Source organism: Crocodylus siamensis, chromosome 6 (assembly GCF_052110815.1).
Source record: "Crocodylus siamensis isolate JL-2025a chromosome 6, ASM5211081v1, whole genome shotgun sequence".
Classification (NCBI taxonomy): Eukaryota; Metazoa; Chordata; order Crocodylia; family Crocodylidae; genus Crocodylus; species Crocodylus siamensis.
In genome coordinates, this window is record NC_143400.1 from 69,600,213 (window position 1) to 69,621,919 (window position 21,707).

The 21,707-nt window shown below is 40.4% G+C and overlaps 1 protein-coding gene across 2 annotated transcripts in view; it reads left to right on the plus strand.

Annotated features, from left to right (window-relative positions):
• The window catches only part of AGTR1 (angiotensin II receptor type 1), a 57,361-nt gene extending 36,147 nt beyond the window's left edge, over positions 1 to 21,214 (plus strand). For both annotated transcript variants that reach the window (XM_090053637.1, XM_090053636.1), the window contains exon 2: positions 14,040 to 21,214. In XM_090053637.1, the coding sequence (XP_089909763.1) occupies positions 14,086 to 15,165 (1,080 nt within the window). In that variant the 5' untranslated portion in view covers positions 14,040 to 14,085 and the 3' untranslated portion in view covers positions 15,166 to 21,214. The remainder of the gene's footprint in view (positions 1 to 14,039) is intronic.
• Positions 21,215 to 21,707: the final 493 nt, after the last annotated feature.

Consider the following 21,707-nt stretch of genomic DNA (forward strand, 5'->3'; position numbering starts at 1 on the left):
CTGCTCATATAGATGTGAAGTGGAATGTTCATACAACTTCAACAACCAAAACACCACCCACTAAATAGGAAAATGAATGTTTGAGTCAAGTAGACCTAGAATTAGCTAAAATTACTTTCAGTATTATTCTCTAGCTGGTATTTGGAAAAATTGCTGTATAATTAATAACACATAGGGAGTTAAAACTTACAGAATAATATCTAGGTGTCAGTATTTTTCATTTGCAGTTTTAGAGGAAACTATAATTTCTCTCTCATTCTGTAAATATATTTTTCTTAATTTGGTTCATGGAATTTAGGGAGCTTCAACTGCACATAACCTTGGCAAAATCAAATGCCAGGACTTTGCTCCCTCATTTACGGAAGTAAGATACTGGATTAAAATGTTAACAAAGCCTGGCTATCCTAGAATAAAGGCAATTAGGGAAACCTTGGCCTATTGGATGCTATAAATCCATCTTTAAATTGCTGTCCTTGAATAATATATGATGCTTAAATGCAATATTTAAGACTAGTACATTTTCTCCTGCATTTGTGTCTTGAAGCAATACTTTACCTGAATGATATTCCATGGTGGACAGAGGGACAACAACTTAAGATAAAATAAACTGTTTGCTATATTTTTTAAACGGGAAATACAGACCTCTAGTGGTCAAAATGCTGCACATAATATGAAGCAACTACTGAGCAAATTAAATGTTCCTCCTTTTTCCTATCGATTTTCAGTCCAAAAAAAAAAAAAAAGGAAATTTTCTTCAAACTAACCTTCCTGTAAGTAGTTAGTCTAAAAGCAGATAATTTCCACATAGAATGTGCATTGACCTGCACTTTTCTCCACAGGAATTTGCACTAATAACATTAAGTAAAGTTCAAGGGTATAGGGGATTAAATGAAAAATTAAATGGAGAAGGCAGAAAACAGACAGAAGCAAGTTCATTCCTTACATAAAAAAAAACCCCATGAAAACCACCAAAATAAAGAATGGCCTCTTTTGAAGTGTGGTGGTGAAGATAACTAGAATTTCTGTCTTATGATGCATAAGTATTAGTAGTTTATCAGGTAACAATAGCTGGGCCTCTGCTACCACTAAACAAATAATAGGCACGTTAATCTAACAAGGAAAGTTAAAATTTCACTATAATAAAAAGTTCATTTTCTAGTGAGATGTCAGACCTTATTCTTCCAGCTTATTTACTGATGGTGCAAAAATGGCAGCATAACGGTGGCCAAGTTTAAGAACTGTAGTTTTAAAACAAACACAAAAGGCAATCCATTTTATAAATATTTATTTTGCTCTAAGTATAGTTGTGCCATGTTACCATCCCAGAAAAGAAGCCTCTCACCATCTGTACTCATATGTGACTTAAGTAATTATTTAATTATTTCAAACAACTAAGTATCTTAACTGCTTTACTCTTACAAAGGCAAAATAGAAAGAAGCAGTTAGCTGTTAGTCTAAAGTTAAGCAGAAGCTAGGTCTGTGTAGCAATTTAGGGTGAGTAAAAGTATTCAATTCAACCTGCTGAAGTTCAGCTACTTAGTTTCAATGGGGTGAAACCTGTACAGACCTGCAGAGTGCTATCTTCAGAGCATGGAGCATGCAAGTTAAAAACACCCAGCCAGGGGGACCCAGAGTATGCATTTCATCATGCTTTACAGGCTTCCCTGTCCACCTAGATAACAGGTGACAGCAGCCAAGGGCACAGGTCAGGCCTTATTGACTGGTGGTGGTGTCAGGAATCAAACCCCACTTCTAACAACACTGACAGCTGTCAGACTGCCCCCACCGTGGTGGGGTACAACTGTGAATCTAGCCACAGTGGGCAGACTCTGCCCACAGGTAGTAGGAACTGTGCCCTCACCACTGCCGACATAGCTGATGTTCTGGCTACAGTGGAGGGGCTTTGCCTATGAGCAGCAAGGGCTGCGCCCCTCCTGCCACCATTGTGCTGCTGGAGTTCTGGTCACAGGAAGCCCTGACACCAATCAAAGCTCTGGGCTCTCAAGCCCTACAGCAAGGAGCTTTTCCCCTGTGTGGCACTTCAGAGCCCTGTGCCCACACCCTGCTTTCATGTGCCCTGTTTTCATGTGCCCTGCGAGGATACGAGCTCTTCCTTCCCCTGCACAGCACTTGATAGCCCTGCATCTTCAGCCCCATGTACTGGGCTGCAGATGCCAGCTTTCATGTGCCCCGCAGGGGTAGGAGTTCCTCCCCCAGCACAGCGCTTGAGAAGCTGACACCTCCAGCCCTATTTGTGGGTCTACAGACAACGGCTCTGAGGGCTGTTTAAATGCCAGGTGGGAGTGGGAAATAACACCCTCCTGCACTTCAAGCCAGCACTCACAGCCCTGTGCACCAAGCTACAGGTGCCTGCTCTGATGTGCTCCTCCCTTATGTGACACGCAATAGCCCTACACCTGCTGCCCCACACATGGGGCTCTACATGAGGAGGCACACTGCTCTGCCTTCTACCTAAAGGTAAAATAGAGATACAATAAAAGAAAGCAACTGTTCACCAATTATTGCAAATCCTGCAAATACTTGAACAGGGGTAAGGAGTTCCACTGACTCATTGGAGCTAGTCACTTGTGTAAAAAGAGATCCAAGTCGGGAGCAATCAATCAGAAAAAAGTGTATCAATGCAAATCTTACAAATATGCATTTAAAAAGTAGCATTAACTGTGTAAAAAGTACATTTGCTAATACTTATGAAACATAAAATCAAGAAGTAGCTTAATACAATTCAAATGATTATAGCAGAAAGCAAGCACTTGCCACAAAATTGACAGTGATTTCTCAAGTGATTATGGCAATTGGTTTGTGAAGGACTGAAAATAAGCCTATATAATTAAAAAACTGGACAGAAAAGCATAGAGTTCTGGGATTTCTAGTGATTCATGTATTAAACTAATATTTTGTCAAATTATTCCAAAACTTGCCCAAGCAGTAACATCCTCAATAACTAGTGTTAAAATTGTTTTTGTAGCTTTCTTTTCTGATCACTTGTATGATACAAATGCCTTCCTAGGAATACCACAGCCAAGGCAGATGAACTTTGACTGAGGTTCACTGATGACCCTGCTAGTATTTAGAAAGCTCAGCACTTCCCAGCAAGAAGGTTTTGTCCTGCTACTTAGGATCATACTAGTCACCAGATCTGGGAGCAGGAAGGAATTTTGACCCTAGGCCAAAATAACAAGGACCATGAGGAGTTTTGTCTTCCTCTAATGTGGGTGCAGTCTTCTTTCTAGGAGCCTTTGAGCATGTAAACCAATTATTCCCCTGTCACTGAAATAGCAGGATAATGGCAATGATCAAGGTTTCTGCACCTAAGGTGAACCTTTTTCCTCACCTAATGCATACCCCAATTTTCCCCAACTGGAAACTCCTGAGAATTAGGATAATCTTGCTCTAGAGCAGAGGTATTACACTCATCCTGCCCCATGGCATAGGCAGATTAATAGACAAGCCAGCTGGGCCTGGGCTATTACCAATCAGGGACCCCAGGGTTCTCATCACCAGGGAAGCAAAAGTCATGGTTTTAAACTTAGCGCCATTTTTGTTTCCCAGTGGAGAGACAAAAATGGTGCCAAGTTTAAAACCACAACTTTCACTTTAGCTTCCCTGGGAGCTGGAAGTGGGGCCCCTCCACCAGTGACGTGGGGGGGAGGAATGGCTGGGGCCAGGAGTGCCACACTGCACCTTGTGGGGTGCCAGGGCTGGGCCAGGACACGAGCACAGTGCCAGCAGCAGTGGGTCAGGTGGCTACGCGGGGGGGAGCTACAACTCTGCCAAAGCCCTCCTTAGTGCTGCCACCCGCCCGCAGAGGTGAGGCACTCCCAGCCCGGCCCTGGCCCTGCCTCTCCCCCACTCCCCCCCCGACTGACACAGGCAGCACATCACTTCAGGTAAGCCTAATAGGAGCTGGGCCACTCATGGCAAGGGGAGAAAGGAGGAGCTGCCTCAGAGAAGAAAGTGTGTGTGTGTGTGTGTGTGTGTGCATGCATGCGTGTGTGCATGCGTGCGTGTGTATATGTATATGTGTGTGTATGAAGCAAAGGACCAGTCTGAAAACTGTATTGGGCCCACCAACTGGCCCCGTGCACCAGACCCACTAGTGCAGGTGCTGCTGCATGGAGTGCATGTGCCAACTCCACCTCATGTGCCACATGTAGTACATGCTGGTGATTCCAGCATGCAGGGCTCATCCAGAAAGCAAACTGCATGTGGTCTGTGGGGCTGGTCCAACTCTGTATGTTGGATCCAGCGTGCAAGGCTGATCTGTAGGGCTGATCCAGACCAGCCCATGATTCATCATGCAGGACCAGTCCGGTATGTATGTACCCCAAACTAGCCCCATTCACTGCATCCAGTACACGCCCTAGGTCCAGCCCCATAAGCAGCATGCGCCAAACCAGCTCCATGTGCCACATTCACTTTTCAACTGTACAGGGCCAGGTCTGGCATATGCTGCATATGGTACAAGGGGCTTGTCCAAGACTCACAGGCAGCACTCCTAACTGGATGATAGGGCTCTGTGAGCCAGAACTTTGCACCACTGCTGTAAAGCATTGTTAAGACTAATTAAGCAGATTTTTTTTCCAAATTATTTGTTCATGAAAGAGAAGAGTAATATTTGGTTATCTTTTACATCGGTGTTCACTGAACAAGGGCTCTATTACCATCTACCTTTTCTCTGGACAGACTTTGGTCACAGTGAAGGATTCAGCATTACTGCCATAAGAAACAAGCAGAATCTTTTCAACTAAGTGGTATTTAGTTGAGAAGGAGGAAACAAAAGTGAACTAGTCATATGAGGTGGAAGAAAAACAATCATTACTGGCTTTGGAAATAATGATGCTATTTACAGTATTGTATAAGATGGGGAAAGGACAGATAATTAGAAAGTTTGTAAAAACTTAACGGTATTGCAGCTACAAAAGGAAAAGTGACAACTGAAAGACTTGAATGAAGGAAAATATCTCATACTGAGGAAAAGGCATAAACATTACTCTTAGTATAGAACATACTGTTCCAAATCATTTTCCAGCTTCTCTCAAAAAGGTTCTGAGTAATGACAGTTTAAATGCCCTCTTATATGAAAATAAAATATTTCTTCCTTATAAACACAAAAATGTCTTGTTTCTCATTTACACAGAGACAAATAATCCAACTATCATCAGGAAGAGAAATAGTTATATCACCTATAGTATCTATATTACATATAGAAATACAAGTAAATTCTTGAAAGTCCAGTCAAGGTTCTTTGGGTAGATGTGATATCTTTTATTAAACCAGCTAAATAGTTGGAGAAAAGTTCTTTGCAAGCTTCTTCAGGCAATGGGAGACACTCCTGATGTTTTGAGTTCTCCAAGGTAGAAAAAATGTCAACAGAGTCTCCCATTGCCTGAAGAAGGGTATTTGTGCCCAAAAGCTTGCAAGAAACGTTTTCCAGTTATTTAGTTGGTCTAATAAAAGACAGCACACCTACCCAAATAACCTTGTCTGCCTATGTCCTTAGACCAACACAGCTACAACCAACAACCCTGAAAGTCCAGTCTGCCTGCTTCTATATAGACTGTGTCAGAGTCAATACTGAAAGCATATTTTAGTTACAAATCTGACTTGTGACATCTGGTTACCCATTTATAGCTAATGAAGTTTTCACAGGAAGCTACAGTCAGTGATATCTTATCTTTCAGTTGGCAAAGTGCTGTTTACCTTACATGGGCCCAGCATCCTTTGTTGTTACCACAGGCAGCTTAATTAGAATGCATGCTCATCCAGCATAGGAAATGAATGGAGTGGTAAATAATAGTTGGTAGAACAGTCTGAAGCATTTCATTACCAGTGTCTTATTATAATCATTGTAATTTTAAAAATAAAAGGTCAAACAGGACAGTAACATACAGCAGGGATTTACTGCTCAAATATATTACTTTCATTCTCAAGCAACCAACAGTTACCAGTTGTTTAAATTCAGTTCTCTTGGCAAAAGCTTTGCCAGATCAGCCTTAAAATGGTCAAAATACAAATCTTTTATTTTATGTTAATCAGAGTAAATCCGAATTACAAGTATGCAGTTTCAGTATTTGCAAGCAACTAGCCATGAATATAGTCACCAGTCAAATTGCCACAGTAAGTGTCACAGAAACAAATATACTAAAAGCAATAGTCAGCCACCTTTAATAATGTTATTTATCACAGCACCATTCTTTAGACACCCAGAAATATCAACAGAGCATCCCAATTCAGAAAGCTCATTTTCTCATCCCAGGACTCCAGAAATATTGAAGCCAGATTTGGAGATAGTATAAATGAGCACAGCCCTTGTTTATCCATGCCTCTTCCTCTCCTTCTGAGTAAAAAGGAAAATAAACAAAAAGGTTTATCTTCTTCTGCATCCATATGTGAAACTCATGTCACATGGATGGCACTAAGCAAGCTCATCAGAACAGTAATGTGCCTGTGCCTACATAGAAGTCTCTTAAATATGCTATTGAAACACCTCTATAGTATGAGTGACATTAAATGGAAATACACATGTTCACTGCAGATGGTAATCAAAGTTCTGCAAACAAATATTCCCAGACTGTACAACACCCCATACCAGATTTCTTCAATTAATTTCCTAACTGTAACTAAGAGCAAGGTAATCTAACTTCGGCACGTACGCAGACACAGACTAAGATAATATAGGCTACCACAATGTATCCAGACACATTTTGCCCTGTTCTTTAACTGAATAGGCATCAGACCAGTCAGGCTGCATGCCTGCTTTGCATGATGAGAGCACAAAGTACTATTTGACCTCTATTAATGCAATTCACATTGTGTTTCATAAGATTGCTTAGCCTGGCCATTAGAAGTTTTTCTCTTATTCTTTTTTAATAAAAAGGTCTCTAGGTACAAGCTTGATAAAATTTGTCAGTCTGGAAGTTTCTGTTATGTGCATCTTCTGTCTTATGTACTCAGACTATTCTGACACTTCAGGTTTTTGATGAAGCACCAAACATTGTAGTATATGAAGTACAACCTCATTAAACTATTCAATTCTCCATTGAATGCATATACATTAAACTCCACTGGCAATTACACAAATGAACAGCAAATAACAATGACAAACATGACAAAGAAAGGGGATAATTCACTGAAAGGAATTCCTCTTACCAATGCTTTTGTATCACACCACTTAATTTCCATTTTGATTTGCCTTTTAGAAGGAGCAAGTTTCCTCCTTTTTAGTTCTGAAACTTTTGCTGTTGCTTTAAGAAGGATGTGCATCATCTGAACACCAAATCTATCTGCAGCTGCTTTTAAAACCTTAAAGGCCCTTTGGCCATACAAATCCTATTTGGATTTTAGCAATGCTTCTGTAATGGACTATGGTTTTATTGTAATATTTCTGGGTTAAATGTGTTCATGTTACATCTCTATACTTCCTTGAACTGGTTTGTAAGGGCAGAGGAGTGGGGAAGGGGGGGGAAGTAAAAGAGGTTAAGAGAAACTGAAGTGAGAGTTGCCTTGACACATTGGTGATGCGTAGGGGGTGCATGTACACCCCCTGAGCTTGGCAGTGCACCCCCTGCAAAAAGCACCACTGACACTGCTGGCAGTCACTGCTTCCCCCCTCCCTCCCCTCTCTGGCTGCCAACACTGCCAGCAGCATCTGCGGGTGGTCCCTGATCACCACTGACCGCCGCCAGGTCACCAACCGCTGGTTGGTGCTCACCACTCCTCCCCCCACCGCCACTGCCATGGCTGCCTGCAGGAGTTCCCTGCTCACCACCACTGCCACACTCCCATTGCCACCACCTGCAGGAGCTCCCCACTCGCTGCCGCCACCACGCCGCCTGTGGGTGGTCACCATGCCTGCCCAGCCTCTGGGGACATAGGGCATTCATGCCTTGACAGAAGATACATTCATCAACAAAGACTTGAATGGCATTGTTGATGCTTCAGATGGGCTTGTTAAAAGTCCTTGGGAAGTAGTAAACCCCAGGAAGATACAAGGGAAGGACTAGTTGTTTACCTTGTTCCTTCTTAATAATTAGCTCTTTCTTTCTTTCTTTTTCTTGTTCTTCCAGATCTACAGTATTTTAATTCTTATTTTTATATTTCATATTTTGCAAGTAGAGTTTGAACATCTTTTTTCTGTGCATGTGCCCTTAAACAGCTGAAATCCACCAAGTATTTTCAGATATTTTATTAAAGGAAATAAAGTGCCAAATTCACCCTGGTTTAATCTCACTAATTTCAGTGTGGCTGCATCAAAAATTAACTTGGCCCCTTAACTCTGACACTGCTCTGTTTTTATTTAATAGTTATAGAAAAGTCTCAAGACTCTTTATTGACCAGTATCACAAGTTCTCTTATTAAAAGTTGAGCATTTTTATTTTCCACCAACTCCCAATGAAGTAAACACTCGATGCCTCACAAAAATTCACTGAATCTGACAGGCCCAGGCCCAAATTTTCATATTTGATTGTTTTTCTTGCTGTTTTAACAAGCCAAGGTAATAGGTGGTAGATGCTTGTTTAAATCATTCTAAGGCCCAAATAACATTAATCACCAACCACCAGAAACATTGGCTACCTGGGACAGGCTGGGGAATTCAAAAGCTGAATACTTGTATGCCTTTTGTCATGACCATCAAAAATGAATCCCAAAGGTGGGGGCCCCTTGTTGAGAGAGACCAGCATACTTTCTGGCTATTGAAAGTACCTCAAGACTCTTGATCTACACAACCATAAAGGCAGTTCCCTCTTTTGAAAAAGAAATGCTCCAGCCCTGCAATAGAGGGGCATCTTCTAAATGCTGCATTAGACCCAAAAGAGTTGCCTCTGCTTTGGAACCACTGTTTTTTTCAGCACTTATTATCATATGTCCTGATACTGCCATTTGTACACACATAAGGTACATATACATATACACTTTACTGTGGAGTAACTTAATTAGCTGCACAATGAAGTGTCAAAATCTGCATATGCACTGATATTAGGGCGCAGTAAACTAACTCTGCCATAAGATAGTACTGTCAGGGATAGTACTATTTTACAGCAGAGTAATTTACTGTGCTGAAACACATATGTAGATGGTTGATTGCGGACGTAAACTGCTCCTAGTCAGCCCAGCCAGCCAGGGGCCTACTCTTCCCTGGGTCAAATTGCTGCTGTCCTGGGCACACATGTAAATGCTGATCCTGGGAAGAGTTGTCTCCATCTTGAACTGCTCCAGAGTTTATTGCTTCACATTAATTGCATGTGTAGATGCACCCACAGAGTAGGACCTTCATCTGTGAATATCACTGCAGAAAATAAATGGATCTAATCCTGGACTAAGGGCCTGAAAAGCACAACAGTGGCTGAATCAGGCTTTTTCCTACTCTGCAGGAGCTCTGACTAGATGACCTTAATGATTTTTTATGGACTTAATTTATTTATAGTCACTAGGAACTTAAGGGTATAACAACTCATAGAATGCATTATCCCAGCACAGTGCTAGAACACAAGATATGTAAGGACAAACCATGAACTTGCAGACCACATGAACACATTTATAGCAGTTCAGTTCCTCTTAAACAGCTCCACAATGTGCTCAGGGGAACGTTTTATCTCTCCTTGGCCTCTTCATAATGGACATACCTACCCTCCAGATAACATGACCTGCCACAAAGCCAAACTTGTTAGACTCATTATTGGTCTGGGATAGAAAGCCAAGAAAACTGAACCCTAGGTGGTTACTATATTAAAATGCCACTTATAAGCAGAATATGGTATATTTATTTGTGCCAGCTGTGTTGGCATGACTTTTTTTACTTTAAAAAGATGGTAAAAATAACTGAATTTTTTTTTGTGGCATCTGTAACAACTGAGGTACCTAGACTGTAATTTACAGAAAGAGTTGCAAAGATTGGGAGGAATTAAATTGTAGTTCTTGACAAAAGTTTTGTCTCTTCTTACATTTAATTAGATATTCCAGTCTTGGTATAATTCCCAAGAAGCTAATCTTGAAACTACCCTTTTATCTTTATAGAAATTAATCAGCTTATTAACGCCAGAATTATTCCTAGAACAAGGGGGTATATCAGAAAGATAAGGGATATATTCATAGACAGTTAGAAATGGAAAAAATATAAATCTAAAGTCTATTCTATAGTTAAAACAGAGAAATCAATTGAGATAACCAACTACCTACCTTCAGATCATGTTTAAAACAGAGCAAATTAATAAAATGTCCTTGCAGTTAAGGGAATCATCTAGGGCTCAGACAATCTGGATTTAAATCCTGGCTCTGTCATAGACTTCCTATGTGACCTTGGACAGGTCATTTAGGTTTGTCTCTGCTGCCTCCAAGCTACACCTAATACAACCAACTCCAAAAGCAGTGCTAAATCCCAGGAGTGCACCTGACTTAAAGTGACCCTGACTTAACTCCAGGGTGGCTCTCCAACCCTCTGTCTTGGAAGCAAAACCACAGCAATCTCAATCAGAGCATGGGAGGGTGGACAGGGGGGTTACTGAGAGGGGATTATACTGTCCACTGGAGAGCCAGGGAAAGCTTGGGGGTAGCAGGGGGAGTAGAGTCTTACCTGATGGGGCTCTCCTCAGGCAACAGCTGCTACCATGCAGATGCTCCTATAGTAGCCCAGTCCAGGGCTGCTGTCACTCAGAAACATTCTCCCGGCTTCTCTGAGCATAGCGCTGTCTCCGCCATGTAAAAGTTTCCCGGGGGGCACCATTTTACTCCTTACCCCCACATGCACTGATGGGTCTGCATCTGCCCAGCTCCTGTGGCTGGGCACAACAGAGTTGCTCCTGCCATGACAGACTCTTGGAGGAGAGGGCAGACTCGAACTCCATCTTAGCGCCCGGTGGGTGCACTGCTTCCCCTTCCCCACCTCCCCAAGTTATGCTACTGTTTGCAAGATTCCTGGCATGTACACAGGACCAAGCTAAAGCAGCTCCTTGGCCTCATTCTGAGATTTAGTGGAGTGGGTGAAGCATGTTTCTTGCTGGCAGATGCCAGGTAGGCAGAGAAGCACTGCAGACAAGCTCTTCAACACAATTCTTTATAAATAAATGAACCTGCATTTCTACTTCATTTTAAACTCTTTGGCTAGGGACATACATTCAAAAAGCCTGAGCCTCAATTGATTCTATCTTTGCAGGCTACTCTAACCTGGTTAGGCTAAATCAGTTTGTAACTCAGACAGACATCCCAGAAATGCAGGCACATGCTTGCAGTGGCTCAGGCCAGAAGCCAGGGGGAGGGAAGCAGCCCTCCCTTTGCTTCCACAGGGCAGAGCTGAGGGGGGTCTGGCCAGGTTCAGGATGCTCTGATTATCCCCTGCTCTGCAGCTGCTTAGCAGGGAGTGTTTATTATTCTTAACTCAGTGTTTACCTCATTAAGAAAACAAAGCCTCTCTCCATTAATTAATGGAACTCTTCTTAAACAGCTCTTCCAAGAAAGGGCATTAAGATACCTGTTGATTAGCCCCAAAAAGCCTATCTGCCTGTCCTTTCCCACAGCAAGGACTGTGTGGTCTGCTAGCTTATGCTGACTCCTCATCATTGAGCAGAGGGGAGGGAGGAATAATCCCTGCTTAGCAAGGAGAAGCCAGGCAGACCTCTGTGCCTGCAAGTCTGTGCTGAGCTCCAGCCAGGGAGCAGAGGGGAGGGGCCAGCCCTGCAGAGAACCCTGCCCAGCCCAAAGAGCATGCCAGGATACTGGGGGATTCTGATTTAACGTAAACCAGTAAGGATCTGGGACAGACATTGCATAAACTGGTTTAACCCAAATCAGTTACGTCTGATACTACATTCAACCGCGTTTTTCTCAAACTACCTTTAGTCATTTTCAAACTGGTTTATGTGCACTGAACATCTGTTCCGTTCCAGATTTAAACCCGTTTCTGATCACTTACACCAGTTTATGTGTAATGTCTGTCCCTAGCCCTGGGGACAGGAAGTGTTGCCCATGCCTGTAAAATATGCATAAGCTGAAGATCTGACTCTCTATTTTTTCTGTGTGGTTTCAAAGGCTGGTAATGCTGTGAAGCCTGCAAAGTCATCCCTTCAACAAAAATCCATGTATATATGTTTGCAAATGATATGCCAAACTTACGTCAGGGGCAGATAGAGCACTCTCACTTCATTTCAGACTAGTTGATTTAGGTGTTAAAAACTAGTTTTTTTCTCATGGTTTAACGGGATCAGAAAACAAGGACTTTTGGAACCAAGAAAATCAGCTATACTTAGCTTTTGTTGCAACAACATTGATAAGATAAGGTCATGGAAACTGAGGATGCATTTATTCCATTCCAGTTTCCTTTTATTAAGGTACCACAGGGAAATGTGGACCATATTCGCTCATTCTTTTTCCATTGCTTTTGTATACATAAGTTTCTACTGGAGTTCGATAAGTTTCATACTCTTGATGTTTGCATACAGTGTGGTACATAAATGGTATTTACTGGTATGGTTGGAGTAGCAGCTGGCTACCAGTCTGAGAGAATGACAGTGGAATGGTTTTTGCCCTCCTGAGCAGCCCTGATATTATTGCATCATATACTGGACATTATGTTTGTTCTTTGTTTTAATATAGCCTTATACCTTTAGTGGCTCTGTGATGAGATTCCTTTGAGCTGTGTTTGTACTTTAGCTGCAGCTTTGCTGTTGGACCATACATAGTAAGTTGCAGCCCAGTCCAGCCATCACTGAAGTCAATGAAAAAGCTCCTGCTGACTTCAGTGGGATTTGGATCAAGACCTGAGTGCATTAGTTGAACTGTTAACTCAGCCCAAATCAAAGAATGGGGATGGGTGGGAGAGTTTCTTGGCTTAAAGCCCAACTCTACATAAATCCCCTACGTGAACTTCTCACTGAAATCAATACTGGTTCTGGGCAAAAGATCCCTACTGTTTGAACCAACTGATAACAACAGAAGTGTTGTACCATGGCTTTCACAGGCCAGTTTCTATTGCCAGAGTACACTCATAAAAATGAACCTCCTTCTGAGACTAAAAAAACACAAATCACCTTCTCCTGGTGCTAATTCACACAGTGAAATTCTAATTTCATAAAGAACGATGCTAGGATATGGCCTGAGAATAACATTTAAATAATATTCGATTCTTTAAAGAGTCCAGAATTGAGGATTTTGGCAGTATTAAATGCATAACACACACATATATTCACTACATCTGCTAATACAGAGACAAGACAGTACATAAACATATAGTTGTGCAAATAAATTAAAAGAACTGCAAAATCTCACAGGTTTCCATTAGATTTGTCTGCATAAGAATTCATTAAGTATTAGCCTTGTGTATCTCAGTGTATTGTATACCTTAGCATAAACTCAAGTATAACTCAGACTTAATCAATTGGTAGGACCTACTGTATTCACAATTTTGGAGACATTGCAAAAATCAGGCAGTGTCTATGAAATCAGGCAGTGTCTGCGGAATCTATAAATAAATAAATAAATAAAATGCTAGCTGCCCCATGGGACCCAGCAGTCCTCATGGCCTCTGTGGCCCTGCCATGCAGCCCACAGTAGAGGAAGGGGGCACACTGCCAGCACAAAGGGGAGCAGCCAAGATGGCTGCCACCCGTCACCACTGATTGGCTAAGAGAACTGCCTGTCATGCAGCCCTGCCCCACCAATCAGCAGCCAGTGGTGGGGTTGCATGATGGAGAGCCCTCAGCCAATTAGTGGCAAAGGGCACAGCCACTGGGACCGCTTGGCCAATTAGAGGCGTGGAAGGGTCCCACCACAATAAGCCTGTGAAAATGAAGGGCAACCAGCCCCTCATCTGCACATGAAGTCAGCCACCTGCCTCCTCAATTTGAGTAGGTCCCTATTCATTGGTGATGTTCAATGAATAAAGGACTGATAAATTTCTTGCTTCCTGCTTTCTTCTGGATTGAAGTTAAAATTTCCTTCAGTGAACTGAACTCATAGTTGTCACCATGCACACAATCTTAAAGTTTAATTCATTCATTACTAACTGTTTATCCCTTTTTTCCTCCCAGGTGAACTTTATTTTCCTGAAACTAAAGATTAGCTGAAAAGATCAAAATGACCCTAAATTCTTCTGCTGATGAGACTGTTAAAAGAATCTACGTTGACTGTCCCGTTTCAGGAAGGCATCCCTACATATATATTATGGTTCCAACTGTCTACAGCATCATCTTTATTGTAGGCATATTTGGAAACAGCTTGGTGGTCATTGTCATTTATTGCTACATGAAATTAAAAACTGTAGCCAGCATATTTCTGCTGAATTTAGCTCTGGCTGACTTGTGTTTCTTAATGACATTGCCACTGTGGGCAGCCAACACAGCCATGGAATACCACTGGCCTTTTGGCAACTGTTTATGTAAGATAGCATCAGCTGCGGTAAGTTTTAACCTGTATGCCAGTGTGTTTCTACTCACATGTCTTAGTATTGACCGTTACCTGGTGATTGTACATCCAGTGAAGTCACGTATTCGGCGCACCATGCTTGTTGCCAGAATAACTTGCATCGTCATCTGGCTACTCGCAGGAATGGCCAGTTTGCCTGTCATAATTCATCGTAATATAATTTTTGCTGAGAACATAAATATGACTATGTGTGTTTTTCGATATGAGACCCATAATATAACACTCCCTGTTGGCTTAGGTTTATCCAAAAATGTATTGGGCTTTTTTATTCCCTTCCTAATCATTTTAACAAGCTATACCTTAATTTGGAAGACCCTGAAGAAAGCTTACCAAATTCAGAGAAACAAGACCAGAAACGATGAAATTTTTAAGATGATTGTAGCAATAGTATGCTTCTTCTTCTTTTCCTGGATTCCTCACCAAGTGTTTACCTTCCTGGATGTGTTAATTCAGTTGAGTGTAATAACAGAGTGCAACATCATCGATATTGTGGATACAGCTATGCCTTTTACCATCTGCATTGCTTACTTTAACAACTGTATGAATCCTTTTTTTTATGTTTTCTTTGGAAAAAATTTTAAGAAATACTTCCTGCAGCTACTAAAATACATTCCACCAAATGTCAGAGCACATCCAAGTCTAACAACAAAAATGAGCTCCCTCTCCTATCAACCATCAGAAAACATAAGCTTATCTGCCAAAAAGCCTGTTGTGTCCTTTAATACTGAGTGACACTGTTCGCAGTAGGTGTTTTTAAAACCACTTCACGTATGAAGTTGCAAGTGACAAAATTCACTGACAGTCCTGCCCATCACAGCTACCTGCACATTGTTAAAAATTAAATCATCTAATACAAATCATCTTATGAAGATATAGCAGTGGACTTTTGTTTTATATTGCAGAGGACTGTTTGGGTATTTTACTGAAAACAACCTAAGAGTGGATAGACATGTCAGAGCATCTTTTACCATTCTGCCTTTTTACTCAGAACTTTGAGAAAAAGTTACACACTGCTCCTGGAAGCATCTCAGAACTCAGCTGAAAGAGTGACCATTTTTAAATTAAAAGAAGCCTGTAGAAGTCTCTTTCCATATACACATGGGATTCTAATCTAAATATTTGAAATCTTATACAAGGAGTTAATAGAATTGCACAGAATGTTTGAGATTTTCACATGATATTGGATATGCGAGAAAAAGTTACCATGTATTTTTTTCTTAGTGACACAAATATCATGTATCATTATTATTCATCCAGTTATTCAAATATATATCTGCTACAGATATACCTGACCCATGCCTACTTCGTAGATGTTGAAGGACTACAGGAGTGGGTTAAGTAATTTTTGCTATTATAATTCATTTAAAACATGGCAAAATTTGCTATAATATATAAAATACAGCTTTATTTATTAAATAAAAAAATAATTTCTAAATCTATATTCCAATTAATTATATTCCATGCAAGGAAATGTTAGTTTGTAGACCCACACATTTTTATTCAGATGGGATACCTTTATGGCAGTAGTTTGTACACAAACCAGTCTTGTTCTGACCTTACTCTATTGCTATTCCTTTCTGACTAAAACAGGATTGTTAATGGGGTAGGATGCTATTTCATGCAAGTAAGAGAATCAGGATACGCCTGTCTGTAATTTATATACAACCGGTAATACAGATGTCATCAACAAGCTTCCAGGATCAACCAAAACTATTTTCAGAGAACACTCAGCCAGATGATGATGAATTAATTATATCTTCTTACAAAGTCTCAAATTTCCAGTGTATCATAGCTCTAATTCTGAAAAGTTTAATAGTTTTTGCTTATTAAATGTTTATTAAATCTGCTCTCAATTGCAGTGATAAAAGTCTAAGACCAAATTTTATTCCTGTCCTCTATGAAGTTACATTGCATTTATACACAAGCAATATTGGTGTAAGCAGAATTTGATCTCTATAGAATACCCCTTGACTTCAGTGGAATTAATCTAAATCAAGGACATCAAACGCACAGCCTAAATTTTGGATCCAGCTCAAATCACCGTTGACTCTAGCCCTCAGTGTTTCTGGTGAACTGAGGAATTAAGGGGCAGGGCAACCTGGGGGTGAGCCGAGTGTGGAGCACGGTCTGCTATTGGGCCCTCCTGAGGATGCCTTTCAGCAGCAGGGGGGTGAGCCACAGCTGTGCCAATACAGAGACACCCCCGCCCCCCGCCTGTGCTTACCCTGTTGTTGCTGCCTCTCCTACTTATCTCACTGCTTCTGGTCTCACCACCAGGTCCTGAACTGGGCCAGGGGGTGGGGTAAATTTGGCACCACTTACCTAGATTTACACCAGATTAATGAAGAACAAAATCTACTTCATCCAAAAGAAAATAATTCCAGGAAATAAATCTACAAATAAAGCTTCAAATACAAGCTTCCCTTGAATTTAAGATGCAGCCACATTTTCTGACGCTGAATGTAATAAAAAAATAAAACATCACATCAGGAAATGTTAATACGGAGACAACCACTGTGGTGCATAGAAGAGCTTTTACTATTTTAGTCAAATATTAGACACAAACCATTTTAGAAGATAATATCTACTAGCTTACGCGTAAGAACAGTAGCAGCCATTCAAGAAAGCTTACACCAATGTTTTTTTTTCCCTATATTCTCTTATCACTGTTTTGAGCACAGCCCTCTAGAAAATACTGGCTAATTCGAATGTAGTAACATTTGTCCTCACAAGAAAAAAATCTGTTTATAAAACATTTTGCCAAAAGACAAAAACTTTCAAAGAATCCCTGATAATGTTAGATGAATGTTGTAAACAGATATATAATGCCAGAGAACTATCAGAAATGCAGCATTTCTCCAGTTAGAGAAGATATATTTAACTTGATTCTGTTTATTAGAGGTCAGGGATAATGCAACAGCTGAGCTGTTCAATGTTGGTTCTATGCAGATCCAACATACAGAAATATTATTCCAGGTTTATTGTGCTCTGGAAACAACATGATTTTCATAATTGAAATAAATGACTCTGAGGTGGAAGCAAATGTGGGGAACTTGATCTACTTTAATGCTAAGAAAGCAGTATCAGGGTCAGGAGTCCTGGCTTTTATTTTAGCCTTATAATTCATTTGTAATTTGTTTTATATACCTCTTAGATACACAGTGCCTCAGTTTTCCCAACTGTAAAATGCCTAGCTTTCTGGATTCTCATGAGGATTAATAGTAAGCATTGTAAGAGTCTTTGACAACATGGACAATTATTTAAACATAATTAAATTTAACAGTAAGATATACTCAGAATTAGAAAAATGAATACTTGTTAAACACAAAGGCAGTGAAACAATCATAATTATGCATTTAATGAGAGATATTTAGGCTAAAACTGCTCTCAAACACATACATGGAAAGTTCAATAAAAATCAAGGGGAAATATTAGGCCGTTTTATTTTAAACGGTATCCAGAGTAGTTTCATTGCATTCACACTCAGTAAATTAATGCAGGAGTATCAGATCTTGACATATGTGCCACATAGGCACAAACGTAAACCAAAAATTATGTCCTGTCCTAACAGAGAGTACCCATCATTCCCAATAGCAGGTTAGCATGCTCTAGATGCTGCCTACTGCTTGAACTATAAACATGCAATGTAAATTCTTACATTTATTTAAGGTGCAAAGTTATTTCCCTTTCTCCTTCAAAATCTACAGATCTCTTCCTATAAAGCCAATCCATATTTCCAGGTGGGATGTGAGTTCCATAGAAGTAACTGCCTCACAGGCTGCAGAGTTTGGGGGGTTTTTAATTAACTAAGGAGTGGCTGAAAAAGATTTTTCCTGTTCACCATATCGGAAGATACTTATGAGAGGGTTTTCTGCACTCGATAGGCTGCTGCCTCCTGATGAAAGACAAGTAACTTAACCAGTAATAACCAGAAGGGAAAAATGGTGTTACAACAGAAAAATGATAATAGAGTTTCTTCAGGACTGCTCCTATACTTTTAAGAGAGTTTGTGAGTTCCTAATAAGCAGAGGAAAATATTGCTCAGAGTTCTAAGCCCGCCTGTCTCACAGCATGTACACTGGGACAGGGAAGGGTTGCACCTGGAATGTTTTATTAAATAACCAGAAGATGTGCTGGAAAAGAAAGTTCCTTCTGAACAATGCTAGTTAGTTATTAGAAGATCAGAAGAAAAAAAATGTTTTTAGCTGTTAAATGTGATTAGTTTGTAGTCCTCCATATACTAACATATTAGCATGTGCTGGAAAAAACCCACTATGCATGAAAAAAAATCAAAATCAGTCATTTAACAAGTGTTAAGCAAGATGCACAGCCTTCAGGGACCCTAACTGGGAGATGGAGAAACTAACTGTTTTAAAGCCTTGAGTCAGAGGCAGAACCATTATTTCCAGTTCCAGGGCTCCCTGAAAAGCCATCCAATTGACACTAATGGGCAAACTTTCTCCTGACACTGATGTTGTGAACAGCTGCAATACACTATTACCAAGGCAAAGACCCATTCCTGTCTGTCCTTCACAGCTTGCAGCCCATCCTGGACTGTCCTAGCTCAGGGCCTCAGTGCAAAGCAAAGACAAAGAAGAGACTCTTGCCTTTGGGGTATTCTTTCTGGGGCCTTGTGGCTCCTTTTTCTGATCCCCACTTTGAATTACCCTTTAGCATCACTGCTCACTTGGCCAACATCTCCATAGTCTGGAGCCACAGCAATCCCACCCCCCTATTTATGAGCCTCTCTCAACAAGTCCAAGAGCTCTCCCCTAATTAATTAAATAGGGTTATGGACCCATAATTGCAGTTCCCAGATGGAGGAGATACCCTTGATCTTTGCATATTAAATTCACTCCTGATGCATTGTATCCCCAAACTTGAAAACACCATAGGAGAATAGAGAGAGACACTCCTGAGTTGACAGAGGGTGAGATCAGCAATAACTTCAAAGATCCAAATGAAGGATCCCTTTTGCAGGTGCCAAACTCCCTCTATTGCTAGCAAACAAACCACAGGAGCAATGATAGTATGCAGTAGATCTAACAATGCAGCCACCAGCAAGATCCACTTGATAGCAGCTATGAGCAAGGAAGCTGGCACATACAGGGAATCAAACTGTATATACTTCGCATGATCAGGTGTTTCTGGGTAATGCTTTTCAGACGCTTTTGTTCTTAGGACCCTATTTACTGCATTCCTTCAAATACAAGCTTCCCTTGAATTTAAGATGCAGCCACATTTTCTGACGCTGAATGTAATAAAAAAATAAAACATCACATCAGGAAATGTTAATACGGAGACAACCACTGTGGTGCATAGAAGAGCGTTTACTATTTTAGTCAAATATTAGACACAAACCATTTTAGAAGATAATATTTTGTTGTAAAAACTACATCTTATATTTGAAGAAATAAATAAAGTCATTTGGACTGAACTGCTATGTAGAAGGCTTACCCTGCTCTCCTTAGGTGGTTTCAGCTTCTGCACCAATTTTGCCTTACCTGGCTGTCAGTGGGAGATGAAGGAAAAACAAATTTTCCATTTTCCACCTGCCAATTTGCAGTACATTGGCACTCTCTGCATCAATACCATGGACCACAGGCTATAACAGCTGCTGCTCCTATTTAACAGGGAAGGAGTAATGGCCAGAATATACCCATAATAAAGATCTTCTAGCTACATAGCCATTTTCTCCTCTTCAGTTTTTTTAGAGAAAGCTGTTGCTCCACAATCTACTATGGCAATTCAGTTCTTTGCCTGTAGTATGGAGCAAGGAGTAGGATTTGGTTTCACAGACATTTAGAATTACTTTCCTGGATTACAGTGGATCAGGCCTGTATAATTTACCCTCAATAAAAACATTAGTAATCCTCCATACCTAAAATGACAAACACCTTAGAGCTTAGTGAAAAAACAATTCGTAAATATGCCGTATACTGTTCATATGCCTATAATTTTAAAAGATATACATTTATAAAGAACTTTTTATCCTGAGAATGACAAAAGCAACCCACTTTACAAACTACTATTCTGTCTCTGTACTGTCTTTTATTGGCATGGGGAACCCATGCTGATATTAATGGGGTTTCTAGCTGTGAATCAAGGACAGTTGTAGCCCTAAATGCAGGAATCATTTCATCAGCTCCTGTTATGTCCCAAATACATTCTGTTACCATGTTTAACCGATATTTTCTATTTCCATTTCCCTTCAGCTAGCAGAATCACGTTTAAGTAATGAAATGCTTGAAATTTCCATGCATATTTATTTCTATTTATTGTGTGATCAGACTTTATCTGTCTCATGTTTCATACTGTACTTTCTCCCAGCTTGGACTTTGTATTCTTATGCTTCATCACATTATAAATCTGCACTGATTGGGCTAACTTCCAATTAAACTGTCCCAGGGATGAATTTGGTCCATTAACATATTTCCTTGTGTTTTACAGTGATCACTTAAATTATTCAAAGTGAATGTTATGTCAAAAAGGTTTTTTGCCATAATTACCAGACTCCTTATTTTGTTAAGGTTCTTTTTCATATACTTGAAACTACAGCAGCAGCAGCAGCAGCAGCAGAGACGTATGTGATTTCTGAGTTAGGGAGTTCTGTGTAGTTTCAGCAATGATTCATCTCTCATCTAATGTGACCTCCTTCCTAAATATACTGTATATAAGAATTGTAAATAATCCCAAAGACACCTTTGCCATGGAAAAAGGAAGATTTGTCAGAAACACTGAAAAAATGATAAAGTGGAAAACTGGTTGAAAATTTTCAGCATTTGAGCTTCTGGTTTGTTTTGTTTTTTTAACGTAAGAAAAAACAAACTGTTCATTTACATTAACAATATCTGGATCTAACCATTCTTTTCTCACTGCAAGGCCAAGGTCTCCTCAACCCTGTTTCTTCAAGATGCTGAGAGGCCTTGCCAAACCCATGTAACACTTGTTAGCGTAAGTTGATGAGGTTGCATTGTCAGTCACCAAGCCTGTATCGACAGAGACCTGGCTACCAAGGCTGAGCTAACAAACTAAAAATCTTGATGGCAAAAGCTGCCAGACTCATTGCCCATACTAATTCAGATCATTTTGGGGGAATAGCATATGAATATAAAAACAGGTAGGGATAATTTCAGTAGGCTAGTGTGTGCTGGATAGCTTTACAATACATATAGGGGAAACTAAGTATCAAGACAAATGTTGAATGTTTTCTACAACGTTTCTTGTGCCTGTGTAATTTGTAATGTAGTGAATGTAAACTGTTTGCTGCTTCA